Source organism: Pristis pectinata, chromosome 11 (assembly GCF_009764475.1).
Source record: "Pristis pectinata isolate sPriPec2 chromosome 11, sPriPec2.1.pri, whole genome shotgun sequence".
Taxonomy (NCBI): Eukaryota; Metazoa; Chordata; class Chondrichthyes; order Rhinopristiformes; family Pristidae; genus Pristis; species Pristis pectinata.
The window spans coordinates 25,289,533-25,304,322 of record NC_067415.1 but is presented as its reverse complement, the minus strand read 5'-3'; the positions used below and the strand labels follow the sequence as shown (position 1 = coordinate 25,304,322).

Genomic DNA, 14,790 nt, shown 5'->3' with positions numbered 1-14,790 from the left:
TGCTGAGTTTTTCCATCATTATCTGTTTTTGTTTTAGAATTCCAGCATCTGTGGCTTCTTTTTATTTTTACTGTAGAAAGCTTTAATTATTGTCTAAATAAAAATTGAGGACAGAACTATTTTCTTGGGTTTCTGATTTCTCCACATCATGCACCATGTTGTACCTTGGTACAGTGGAGGCGATTGAATTGCTTTTAGGTTTTCACTACCACAGTGTAATAATCAGCAAAGGTTTTTCTTTTATTGGAATTATACACTGAATTCTTTCCAACAGGGGGCTAAATCATCAGAAAATATCAGTTTAAAACAGTATCAGCAAATTTTATCGTGGCAGAATTCTGTGCCACAGAATTCACTAGCAGGTGCATAAAAGTGGCTTGAGGTAACATCCCTTCCTTTACTGCAGGATATACCTGTTCTTTGCTCTGCACCCCCATATAGCAGCAAAATGATGTCTTTATCAGGGGCTAAGTTCATTTTTGATCAGCTACAGAAAACGAAATTAGGTCTGAACTGCATACATAGCCCGGGACCACAAGAAACTGTAGAGAGTTGTGGACACAGCCCAGCACATCACGGAAACCAGCCTCCCCTCCATGAACTCTGTCTATACTTCTCACTGCCATGGTGAAGCAGCCAACATAATCAAAGACCCCACCCACCCAGGACATTCTCTCTTCTCTCCTCTCCCATCAGGCAGAAGATACTGCGGGCATATACCACCAGGCTCAAGGACAGCTTCTATCCCGCTGTTATAAGACTATTGAATGGTTCTTATACAATAAGATGGACTCTTGATCTCACACTACCTTGTTATGACCTTGCACCTCATTGTCTACCTGCACTGCACTTCCTCTGTAGCGGTAAAACTTTACTCCGTATTCTGTTTTACCTGTACTGCCTCAATGCACTGTGTAATGAATTGATCTGTACAAATGGTATGCAAGACAAGTTTTTCACTGTACCTCAGTATGTGACAATAATAAACCAATATCGAAAATGGGAAGTAGGATGGCAATATTTTCTCCCAACAAGCAAGATAGATAAACTAGGACATAAATCAAAGTACCATGGAGATAAGAGCTTCACAACTAAAGGTGTCATTACAGAGAATGAAGGAACACCTTTTTGTCCATTTCCTACTCCCTTTCATTCCACTTCCCAACACAATTTCAAAGAATTGTTAAGTACTTACCATTAGTTGCTGCTTTCCTTCCTTGTCATTGTAAGCATTTCTGGAAATTTCCTTTACACGCCTAAATTTTTAATATAGAATAGGTTTTGGTCATATAAAATCTTATGCTGAAAGAAATTGCTTTCAGATTGTATTGTGATAGAGATCCTTCTGGATTTTAGACGGGGCGGGGACAACGAAGAGAGGCTACTAAGAGCAGGAAAAGCTGTTAGATGAAGAGGAGGAAAAGCAGCAATAGAGTCTCCAACAGTTTACCTTGAGAGATAAATTACGTTGTGCTGGGAAACAGGTGCATGCATTACAATGCTTTTATGCCTCTTATATCCATTGGGAAGTCCAAGAAGGTCTTCATTGACATATTGTAGCATCCAACCACACTGAAGTTGATTAGCTACTTAAGTTGCCTTTAAAACTGCTGGGAATGAATGCAACATGGCTCCATGCATTCCCAATGCTGCACTGGAAGTCTTGATTGACGAGATAAACAGGAGGAGTGATACAATCAGCCCACAGGGACTAGGATTGTCTCCAGATTTACACTGTGGAGGTAGAAGCAGGAGAATCCTTTCGAGATAAATGCCTGGAGCCAAGCACCAACCACCGGGATGTGGTGTGACTAAGTACTTACAGATGTATACACAGCTAAGGCTGGTGAATGCACCTTTAAACGGCATATCCTAATGTATAATCACTGGCAACTTTAGCTAATTAGCAGGGAACAGGTATGCCTTCAACACCATTTTCACCATTGAGGAAGACATCATAAGAGAGATTATGGATGAGTTGTGGCCAGCAGTGGCAATGAAAGCATTGAAGATGATCACGTTCTTAAGCATAATCCTCCCTTACACATCCCACTTGCCCCATACCCTTCTGATTGGCAAGCTACAGATGACAAGCATGAACCACTTATCCACCCCCACATTCCCTCATGACAACCTCATTCATTTTGCCAAACAATGCAACCTGGCTAAGTAGTGGAAGAAAAGAAAAATCAAGGACACATCTTCACTCAATGTAATTCTTCCAGTCACCAGCTCAAATACTGACTCTTTGAGTAATGTAGCAGACAGTTTGGAGCTAGAATTTGCACTTGATGAAACATGACACATTCTGTGACCAGCCAAGCAAAACAATTGTGCAAATAGTTGCTCCATGGTGAGAAATATCACAAACAATTCTGCTTCAGAGGACTGAAATGAGAACTTCAATGTGCCGGCGAGAGAAGAAAGTTGATTTGTAAACACAATGAAACACAGCCTTGACAGTCCTACCAGAAAACCTGTATGCATTGTCACATGGAGCTTTATGTGGAACTTCAGTCCATCCTTTCCAGTGTGAAAGTAGTGCGAAAAACCATCAGCATACTTGTGGAGCCATCCATGATACAGCATCTGATACCCAAGTTCTTCAATCCTGCTGAAGAACAGATTGGAAGTTTGCTGTGATAATTAGAAAGCCCCTTCAAGTATTGGTATCCAGGACCATGTTAGCAATAGTCCAAGCTTGCAAGGTAATTATCTGAGATTCCAGTGCAGTATATTGTCTTCAGTTGGAAATCCTCAGTTTATGCTGTAGTGGAGGTCTGCAGAATCATAGATGACCCTTCTCATCCCTCCCACGACCTATTTGTCCCACTGCCATCTGTCAAGTGGTACCGGAGCATCCGGGCCAGAACTACTAGACTGTACAACAGTTTTTTCCCCCAGGCTGTCAGTCTCCTAAATACCCTGGAGGCAGTTTCAGACAAATGCCACATCAAAAGCTCTGGTTTGCACAACGGCGTATAAGAACTTTGACTGCTGCTGAACTTGTTTGTACATTTAGTGCAACACACTGAGTTCTGTATTTTCTTTGTCCAACTCGGTTTTGCACTAACCCTGCACTAATTTTGTAGTTTGCAAAAACCATTTTTTGCACTATTTGTACTTGAACAATTTTTTTGTCTGCGTTTATTGTATGTCTTTTGTTCTATGTATGTCCTCTGTTGTGTGAGTCTGGGAGGAAACGACATTTTGTTCCTCCATGTGTTTTTATAGCATATGGGTGAATGACAATAAAGTATAACTAGAACATGAAGCTCAGACACTCCATTGTGGTTGGTCCACCAGATGTGCTGATGTAGGACATCACCTGCACCATTTGGGAAGGCTTGCCTCTTTGTAAACCTCTTTGCTGGGCTGGTGTCAGAACCCTTCCTGCTCCTAATATTGAGCACAAATTTCCTTGCATCAATATTTGGTCGTGTGTATTCAGCAGTGTTTCTGCAATAGAATGAGAAGATACTGGAAGAAGACTCAGCAAATTGGGCAAGGATTATGAAGAGTGGCACAAAGTAAACTGTTCTTGGCTCTACTTCATTAGGAGTTTGAGGAGATTTGGTATGTCACCAAAGACTCTTGCAAATTTCTACAGATGTACAGTGGAGAGCATTCTGACTGGTTGCATCACTGCCTGGTATGGAGGCTCCAATGCACAGGATCGAAAGAAGCTGCTGAGGGTTGTAGACTCAGCCAGCTCCATTATGGGTGCAGCCCTCCAGGCCATACAGGACATCTTCAAGAGGCGATGCCTCAAGAAGGTGGCATCCATCATTAAGGACCCTCACCATCTGGGACATGCCCTCTTCATGTTGCTACCATCAGGGAGGAGGTGCAGGAGCCTGAAGACACACACTCAATGTTTTAGGAACAGCTTCTTGCCCTCTGCCATCAGATTTCTGAATGGTGCATGAGCCTATGAAAACCACCTTGTTATTCCTCTTTTGCACTATTTATTTTTGTAACATAGTAATTTTTATGTCTGGTACTGTATTGCTACTGCAAAACAACAAATTTCACAACATATGTCAGTGATAATAAACCTGACTCTGATTCTGTTAGAGCAACAATGGGTTTTAAACAAGGAAAGAGATAGGGAAATATGATAGAGAACATCAGTGCTAGGATGGGAGGCAGGAGAGAGCAAATGGATCAGGTGCAAGATATAGGTGGGTAGAGATGGAACAAAGAAAGAAACAAAAGTTGAGTCCATTAAAAGGGTAAATGAGAATTAGCAGAATCATCTTGTCTCTTCAGATGCTGCTTGACCAGCTGAATATTTCCAACTTTTTTCTGATTTACAGCAACTAACTATTTAGTAGTCACTCCAATACTTCTGTGATGGGAAATAGTTATAATTGTTCAACTTAGTCAACAGAGATATGAAGCACATGTTGAGAGGAAGGATAGTGCTCCTCCAGCCTACATTGTACATCAGTGGAGTTACCAAAACTGGAATTGGTGGTTCTAATTATAATTGTTGACTTTTGGCTGCTGGAGCTTCACTTGATGTGGGTTTCTCTCGTGTGTGATGCCAAACACAGGAATCTGACTAACAGATTCCAGAGCCCAATTTTGCCCCTGATTCCTTCACATCTTGCAGGGAAATCACCTCTGTACTTCAATGCCAGGTCCAATTTGGTACCAAATTGGAGACCAAATTGATTTAAGTGAGGATTTCAGGGCTGCAGATTAGGAGGGAAATAACTTCTGTTTAATGTTTTTAATTATTTCAAAGTATCTTTATATGATTCTAATGAACATATTTAATTTAAAGCAATGAATAACATTTATTTTATGATCATTTACTTCATTATTTAATAGTTTTAAAGATCTCTAAATGTCATAGAGTTTTCAAAACTCTTAAAATGCCTCATGGGTTTGACAGAAGCCAAAGAATCAGGGCCAGGCTTACCTTATCTCAAAATCTGTCAAGAGAGTTGCACCGTCTGCAGCAGAGTTCAGTGTACCATTGTCACCTGACTTGAGGGCACAGGTTAACAAGATTTGTCCTCCAGACCAGATGTGGGCTATGGCTCTCAACTCCTGGGGTGAGCTGGGTCCAATGAGATCCGACCTAAAATATGTAGACTGGGAGCTGAAGAGTGGGGGAGAAGAATTAAAATGGCAAGTGTTACGGACTCAGTGAATGTCCCTTTAAGATAGAGAGTGTGTGTGTATGTGTGTGTGGGGCGTGCTTATGTCAATAGAAGATAAAGGACGTAATGACATTGTTGAAGAAGTCAGAAGAAGAGGGAGAGAGAGAAAGAGAAGGGAGAGAGACACCAGCCTGCTAGTTTTCTCTATCGATGGATGAGAAACTATAACTGTGTCTGCCACTGAAATCCATGTATGGAAGTTGGAAGTAATCCGGTGGAGTTCACTTTGTTGCTGACCTGTAGAAGGAAACAGGTATTTGTGTGTGGACGACCACGATTCAGATGCTTTTCGGGGTGAGGAAGTCACTACCGAGTAAACACTGAAGTGTCGCTGGGGTTCCATCGTGGAACATTTGGATTTCGTATTTACTCTCTCTATGTTTCTCTACGTCTACGTCTTATCTTCAGACAACGGTGGTTGTTGAAGAAGTCCTTGCTCATGTTTCACCTTATGGCTTGCGGAACTGAACTTTAAGAACCATTCCTGAACTGGGAGTTTTGGACTTTGCCACACACACACACACACACAACGAGTTTAGTTTTGGGGTTAACGTTCAAGGTTTAACATTTTTGAATTCTAACATACTAACATTTTTACTTTTATTTTACGTATTATCATAAGTAGTGATTAATAAAATAGTTTTTAACACTGAGTGTGTTTCTTTTTTTGCTGGTTCGTGACACAAGTTACTGGATATCTGAGACATTTTTGTAAAATAATCGCATAGATGATAGAAAGAGCTGACATTACATCTTTTAAGTGTCATGAATAGATTAAGTGTTGTTTGGCAGAACTGGGATGTTACCAATAGAATGGTGCCATTGCAATGCTAAAATTGGAGGGAAAGATATGTGTGACGTTGGCGGAAATGGTGATACATGATCCATTGAATATGGAGGCAGATCGACTGGACCTAGGCAACACCATTCAGTATTTGCAGATAACATGAGACTCAGAAGTGTGGTCACACATGGGAACACTGGTAACAGACATAAAGAGTCACCCAAAACAGTGGTGAAACAGGCAGATTGAATTTAATGCTGAGCAGTGTGAAATAATTTGCTTTGATGAATAATAAAGTATAAATATTAACTAAATGGTACAATCTTAAAGAGATGCATGAGTTAGGACGCAAAAGGCTTCACATTCATAAACCTTTGAAAGTGGCAAATTAAGTGGATAAGGCTGCTTTTTTTTTAATAATCTCATGGGTTTCTTCCCTTTGCAGTACAAAAGCAAAAATGTTTTGCAAAACCTCAGCAGGATTATGATATCAGATTCTGGGTTCAAGACTGTCTTGGAAGAATGTCAAGGCTTTGGAAAGGGTGCAGAGTAAAGTTATAGAATAATGTCAATTTTGAGGGACTTCAGGAGAGTTTAGAGAAACTGGGATTGTTCTTGTCATAAGTGTGAAAGATTAAGTTTAGCAAGAGGTCATAGGGTAACAGAACTTGGAAACAGGCTCTTTAGCCCACTGGATCCAGGCCAACAATCAAGCACCCATTTATACTAATCCCATTTCATTCTCCCTACATTCCCATCAACTGCTCCCCAGATTTTACCACTAACCTACTATGGGACTTTGATAAGAGTATCCCTATATATTCTTACCAAAACCCATAAAATATTACCTCCCTCAGCAATTTTATGAGACTTCTATGAAGGTACAGTATATAAGAAGAAACTGCTTCTTCTGGTAGGATGATTTGGCTGTTGGAGGTGGATTTAAAACAATCTAAGAAGACAATAACAATGTTATAATTTCATTGCCTTACAGATACCTGCAGCATAACCAAATGCAATCTATTTCAAAAACTGCCTTTTGTGGACTTTACAATCTCAAACGATTGTAAGTAAACAATTTATACTCTGACTTATTTTAATGCTTCAGAATAAGCTTATAAATATTTCCATACATAAATTGAAACTGGCATTTATGCCTTCTTGCTATGAATCACTTTTCCTTTCTCCTCATCCCACTTCTAGCACATTGTGTTGCTCTAGATTCATCCTGCCCATTCTCTCAATGCTGTTGTACTCCAAGTGAAATGATTACAAAGATACTCATGTCAAGGATTTACAGGAAAATGCAGAATCCTTGAAAATAGCCAAACTCCATTATTGTTTGGTAAAACATGTCCTGTAGACTTTATGAACTCTAGAAATTACTAGAAATGACGAGCATTAGTTTCCTGCCCCATTGAAGCCATTGTATAGCTTCTCTGTAGCAGAACTTACATGTGATCCTTAACCTAACCTATGGCAATCTAGCCCAGGCAATTCTTGAACCCTGCCCTTGCTGCAGTGTTTCATGCTCAGTGTTTCACTGTATGCAACTTAGAAGTCCAAGGAATCCTCAAAATGCAAATAGTATCAATATCTGAGCTGGTGCCTAAAAGTATCACCTCAGATGATGCCGTGTCTTAATCATCACTATCCCCTTAATGTTCCTCCATTACCACTGCCCAGGGTTTTGGGTATCTGAAAAGAAACATGGACATAGGTAACACAAGAGGTGCATCACCAGCTTGTAAATCAAAAGGGATGAGGAGGTGAAATGTGAGGAGATTTGGGCATAAGGGTTCCATCATCGTCAATGGTTTCAATCCAACAGTGTCCACGGGCTCAACAATGGCCTACCTACAATGACCAACATAGTATGTATGTTAGGCACATCAAGTGTGCCCCTCCATCTTTGGTTGGCTATAGATTTCTATTGTGTGCCACTTTTGGCTTCAAGGTGTAGAAATGTGTGTTAGTAAGCTGCATTCAGTGTATTGGGAAGGTGTGGCTCACATGATTGAACACTTGGCTGGATGTTCAAGCTGTGTAGTGTGGGTGTGAAGCTTGTAACTTAAGTTTTAGGATATGAATATTTAGTGTGAGACCTGATTAATAGAGATGGGAGTTGTGGTGAATTGACTAAGCTGAAGATAGAGGATTTTCCCTTTGAAGATGCTTTCACTAATCTTGTTCACTTCGGTGAGTTCATTAAACTCCTTGTCCTACCACATTCATGTCCTTGGGAGTTGACATTGATTTCAATATCTACCTGTTGTTTCTTGTTTTTAACCCTATATCTGGGGGCCTTCTGTGCTCCGTGCAGATCAGGCTATTTTTAATCCTCCCTGTCTCCTCTACCAAGGCTTTTATTGCAGTCAGAAAAACTGCATTCACCTGCCTATCAATGTTCAGCCACTATTTTGCCTTTTCCAGCTTGCATGCTGTGAAGTGATGAAAGCTAGTATTTGAACAATTTGAATCACATCGTGTACTTCCAAGGCACCATTTGCTGTTAAATACAGCATGAAAAGTGAAATGAATGCCAACAAGAATGAAAGCTTGGGAGCTATTGCACTATTAAGGGTAGCTCAGGTTGCTTCACTCAACAATTACCAAAATGTAATAGTGGAGATCAATCTTTCCAAAGCTTTGTCAACAAGAATTTTACTCTGCTAGGGTTTAAGAATCACAGGGTTATGCAGCATGGAAACAGGTCCTTTGGTATAATTGTCTGTGCCAACCAAGGTGCCTACCTAAGCTTGTCCCATTTGCTTGCGTTTGACCTATACCTCTCTAAACCTTTCCTATTCAGGATGTATGTGTCCAGGAAATTAGTTAAGTTCCGTTTATCTTTAGTATACTAACACATGCTTTTCTGCTTCGTCTTGTGCATTGAAGTACCAGACACAATTAAACTTGGTCACAATACAAATTAATGAGTGCATTGGAAATGAGACGCATCACCTTTCAATAAGATGTCTATCTGATCTAGTCCCATTTGCTTGCATTTGGTCCATATCCCTCTAGGCCTTTTCCATCCATGTATCTGTCCAAATGTCTTTTGAACATTGTAATTGTACCTGCTTCTACACCTTCCTTTGGTAGCTTGTTCCATATATCCACCACCCTCTGTGTGAAAATGTTGCCCCTCAGCTCCCTTTTAAATCTTTCCCCTCTCATTTTAAATCAATGCACTCTATTTTTAGACTCCCCTTTCCTGGGAAAAAGGTTGTGACCATCCACCTTATCTTGGCCCCTCATGATTTTATATACCTCAGTAAGGTCCCCTTTCAACCTCCTACACTCCAGGGAAAAGAGTCCCAGCCTACCCAGCCTCTCCTTATAACTCAAGCCCTCCAGTCCTGGTAGCATCATCGTAAATTTGTTCTGTGCAATTTCCAGCTTAATAACATCTTTCCTATAATTGGGCAACCAGAACTGAACACAATATTCCAAATGTGGTCTCATCAACGATTTGTACAGTTGTAACATGATGACCCAACTCCTGTACTCAATGCCCTGACAGATGAAGGCAAGCATGCCAAGTTCCTTCTTCACATCCCTGTCTACCTGTGTTGCCACTTTCAGGGAGCCATGTGTCTATATGCCCAGCTCCCTCTGTTTTCCAACACTCTCCAGCCCCCTACCATTTACTGACCAAAATGTAAAACTTTGCACTTGTCTGAGTAAAAATTCCATCTGCCATTCCTTGGCCCACTTCCCTGTTGATCTAGATTCTGTTGTAATCTTAGATAACCTTCTTCACTGTCCACTACACCACCAATTTTGGTGTCATCTGCAAACTTACTAATCACAGTAACAATATTGTCATCCAAGTTGTTAATATAGATGACAAACAACAGTGGACCTAGCACTGATCCCTGTGGCACACCACTAGTCATAGGCCTCCAATCTGAATAACAACCCTCCACTACCACCCTCCTTCCACTAAGGCAATTTTTTTAATCCAGGTGGCTAGCTCATCCTGGACTACATGTGATCTAACCTTCCAGACCAGACTCATGCGGGACCTTGTCACAGGCCTTGTTAAAGTCCATGTAGGCAATGTCAGCTGCACATAAATGCATATTATTATTGCCAAGCTGACAATGTAATCCAATAAAATCCAATTATGTTTTTAGGCTGATTTGTTGACTGTTTTATACTTATTTATTCACTCAATACTTTCTCTGATTTTTGTATGTTTACAGGACTAGTGTAAATAGTTGCAATGGTTTTATCCAGAAAGCAAATTAATTGTACATTTTTACAGGTACATCAATCACAATCATATCACTTCATTGAAGCCAAGACTATTTCAAGACCTTCATAATCTGGAAGTTTTGTATGTATCAAGCATCTATTTCTCTATCACTGCAGTCCAGTCACATCAATTTTAATCTCCAATGCTTGATATTTGTAATCTATTTTAAAAAACATTTGAGATGCCTTTTAATTTAATTTGTGTAATAACTAATTGCATGTTAAGATCAACATTTCTTTCTAAATGTAATCCTTTGGCCACAATGATATTTTGATTTTTAAGATACAGTCATAGAGCCGTACAGCATGGATACAGGCCCTTTGGCCCAACTTGTCCATGCCGACCAAAGTGTTGACCTTAAGCTTGTCCCATGTGTCTGTGTTTGGCCCATAACTCTCTAAACCTTTCCTAGTCAAGATGTGTGTGTCCAGGAAATTAGTTAAGTTCCATTTATCTGTAGTATATTAACACATGCTTTTGTACTTCCTTAAGTCATGAGTTGAAGTACCAGAGACAATTAAATTTTGTCATAATGCAAATTAATGAGAGCATTGGAAAGGAGGTACATCACCTTTCAATAAGATTGGTATTAAGAGTCCAAAAACCTTTGAAATAGTCCCAGAGTCGTCTTTGATGGAAACCCTTCCCTTGCTGCCCCTTGTACCTTCAAATCTGATGCATGCATGAGCCCAGGTGCAGAAGTCTTCAATCTTTAGCTATACATCCTATTGTAAAACAAGGCTTATGATAAATTATGAATTATTTACATTACTTAGCATTCTTATATGCACTTTGTTCTCAGAACAATTGTGTTTCTTTATTTCTAATAGCTTTATTTATATTTTGTTCATTATTTATGTGAGCATTGAGGGCAAAGCCAACATTTATTACCCATCCTTCATTGCCCCTGAGAAGGTGAGTGGGTCACCTATTTGACATTTGCACCCTGCATTGTGGTTGTTGATTCTCCTATGCATATGGTACATTTGTCTTTCTAGAATATAGAGGTCACAGGTTTAATAAATGCTCTACAAATTATAAACATTTATATTTAACAGAACCTGAAAAGATATCTTGGAATGTGTAGAGCAAAGCTCACCAAATCATAATCCTGGTACTGGACCGCTTTTCTAAGATTATATAATGGCAATTTGGATATGATTTTCTGTCCAAATAAATAGAAAATAATAAGGCATATGGAAACATATTCCTAATGATCACTCCTACTGGGTGAAGTTTCCTGCTTGGAATATAATTTTGTAAAATTACTCAAACTATTAATCAATAATGGTAGAAGTGAGAGGGCAAGAAGAATGATTGGGATAGAGGTCGGGAAGCTGAAACAACATATAGCAAAAGATGGTTACACTCCTGATACAGGGTTTTGACCCGAAACATCGACAGTTCCTTTGCTCCCACAGATGCTGCTCGACCAGCTGAGTTCCTCCAACAGATTGTTTGTTGCAACAGATAGTAATCCTTATAGAGGAAAATAAGAATCTTCCTAGAGCTGTTTGCTAAGAGTCAGCAATGAGAACTATGGCTATTTCTAACCTTGCTAGAGTAGAGGATTCCTAGGCTAGAAGAAGTGGAAGCCATGGGCCTGTCAGGGAACAATAAAAACCTGGTCTTACAATGGGATTGGAGTTTACAAGTTCAGGGGCTCCCACTGAAAGATGACACAATGGCCTGTCACTTACCCTTATCAACTGGAGTACCTGCAGGGTTCTAGGCATGCAAAAGAGTGTTTTGTCTTTTTAGGATCCTTGCCCCCAACATGCAGTCAGAGACCCAATCTCAGATTGAAGAGGTCTGCATCTGGGCTCGTGCATCCATCAGATCTGAAAGCACAAGAGCCAACCTATGGTTGGAGGTTGAATTCATTTGCACTTGTTTTTTTTATGTGCAAATCATGCATTAAAAGTGTTTAACTGTTTTGAAAGGGTTTGTGCCCATTCCCTGCCACTGGTAAACTGGACAGAGCATTTATTGTAGATATTCACCATAATCAAAAAGTGATAAACTACAGATGCTGGAAATTTGACATAGAAACAGAAAATGCTAGAAGTACTCAGCAGGTCAGATGGCATATACTGACAGTGAAACAGAGTTAACATTTCAAGAGGAAAGTTCTGATGAAAGGTCATTCACCTCAGATGTCATCTTTGTTTTTCTCTGTCTGTGATTCACGTTAATACATGTTTAATTTTCCTGTTTTTCTGATGTGATGACATCATCAACATGCACAGATCATTTTAATTATTCAATGACAGAAATTGAACCAAAAGATCATGGCTTATGATCTTTGTAAATAACTCTCAATAAAGTGAGTGCATCATGCTAAATGTAGTGAACTCTGCAAGATTTAAAGTGACCTCCCATGCCATCATATTTATGTGTAAAATAGCATTCCTTGCAATTTTTACCATAGTGTCAGAATGCCTCTGTAATGATCGAAGGGTCTGTGAACATAGACCTTTTACTCAGTGGACAAAATGCTGCCTGTAACTATGGAATGTCAAAACTATGCATGACCACCAGGGTGACTTCAGAGTCAGCGATCTGACACCCATGTGCTTTTACAACTCCCCTGCTTCAATTTTCTCTTCCCCCATCAACCCTAACTTTCCACCATTCCTACTACTTTCCATCATCTCAAAGGCAGCCTGGGATTGCCATGGAAATATCTCTTAAAAGTGCTGACTAACTTCATGTAAATACTACTGCTGTGAGTCGAGCAAGTAGCGATGAACGTGAGGTCAGGTTTTAATGTTCTTAAGTGGGAGCAAACCACAATAGCCATTCCTTAAAGCAAAGAGTTGCCAATTTCAAAATTATTTTGTGACAACAGATTGGCATTAACATTATTTGCAGGACACATTTAACATATCAAAAATGCAGAACTTTTCCACAATGAACCACAACAGTAAATCACAAGTACATTCACTGCTGCTTTAATTGTTTCAAATTGATGAATATACAACAGGTGAAACCTCCCTATAGGCAAACAACCCCCTTGCTCTAGTTTTCCGTGGTAGGTTGCACCCAACGTCCTTGAGCAGGAACTTCTTCCACATGGCATATTGTGCCACCTCTGACCAACTCTGTAATACTTTATATACCCTACGATACATGATATTAGTCACAGTAATGGAAGGCAGTGCCAATAGAGAATGCCAGAAATAGAAGGTAGTCACTAATAACCACCATGGGAGAATCAGGAGAAACTTCTTTACCCACAGAATGGTTTAAAAGTAGAATTCAATACCATAGGGAATACCTGAGTAAATAACATCAAACCATTTAAGTGGAAGCTAGATAAACAAGGGAAAAAATGGATAGGGGGTTACATTGAGAGGATTCTTGAAATCAAAGAAATTTGCAATCTAGGAGGAGGCCAATCAGCCCATTGTGTCCAGACTGGTCGAAAATTGAACTATTTGGATTTCTCACATTTTCCAGCTCTTGATTCATAACATCGTAAGTTGTAGTCTTCAAGTGCTAATTTAGGCACTTTAAGTATGATGAGTGTGTCTGCTTCCATCTCCATTTCAGACAGTGAGTTCCAGACACACATTACTCTTTGGATGAAAAATTAATCCAATCTCTCCTCTAATCCTTCCACCAAATTAATTTAAAGTGTTTGCTGCTTGTCATTGACTTTGCTTGATGGAAAACATGACATTCTTATTCCACTTGTCAAAGCCTCTCATAAAGGTATACATCTCAGTGAAATCTCTCCTCAGTCTTATTTCAAAGAAAAGAAAACCCAGCCTAGTTAGTCTCTCTAAATAACAATAATTCTCCAACTCTGCTCCACCCCATGCTTTTACATGCTTTGCCTTTACCATCACCTTATTGACCAATTCCAATACCTTCAGAGATTTGTGGACATGCAACCCAAGGTCCCTCTCTTACTCCACAATTCTTTGTATCCTACCATTCATTGTTCATTCCCTCATCTTTGTTTCACCTCCACAAATGCATTACCTCACACTTCTCTAGATTACATTATACATGCCAGTTTTCAACTCTTTTGACCAATCCTTAGATATTTTCCTGTGGCCTAGAATTTTCTTCCTCATTATCAATTACCAATTTTGGTATCATCAGCAAACATTTTAATCATGACACCTGGATTGAAGTCTAAGTTATTAATGTCACAAGATAACAAGGGACCCAGTACTGAGTCAACTGCACAGAGCCCTTGGATCATGAAAATTCCCATTGATCATTATTTTTATCAATTTTAAAGGTTATCTGGATAAGCACATGAAGTAATCTTGCCGCTTTTTCTTGGATCACATGCGACTTTATTAATCAAATAGCCACGTGAGACTTTGTCAAGCACTCACTTAAATCCATGTGGACAGTTTCCAATGTACTAATCAGGTGACTCAGACACATCATATTTTAATGCATCCATGCTGACTATACCTTCATTAATCTGCACCCCAATGTTGATTATGCTGTCCTCAGAAATTTTCCCACCACTAATTTACCCACCACGAATGTTAGGCACAAGTTTGCAGTTGTCCAGTCTGTCACTTCCTGCTTTTGTAAGTAAC

At 39.7% G+C, this 14,790-nt stretch overlaps 1 protein-coding gene across 1 annotated transcript in view; it reads left to right on the top strand.

Annotated features, from left to right (window-relative positions):
- The window catches only part of LOC127576144 (relaxin receptor 2-like), a 68,865-nt gene that overhangs the window by 26,291 nt on the left and 27,784 nt on the right, over window positions 1-14,790 (top strand). The window contains exons 6-7 of the mRNA XM_052026531.1: window positions 6,953-7,024; window positions 10,232-10,303. Of these exons, the coding sequence (XP_051882491.1) occupies window positions 6,953-7,024; window positions 10,232-10,303 (144 nt within the window). The remainder of the gene's footprint in view (window positions 1-6,952; window positions 7,025-10,231; window positions 10,304-14,790) is intronic.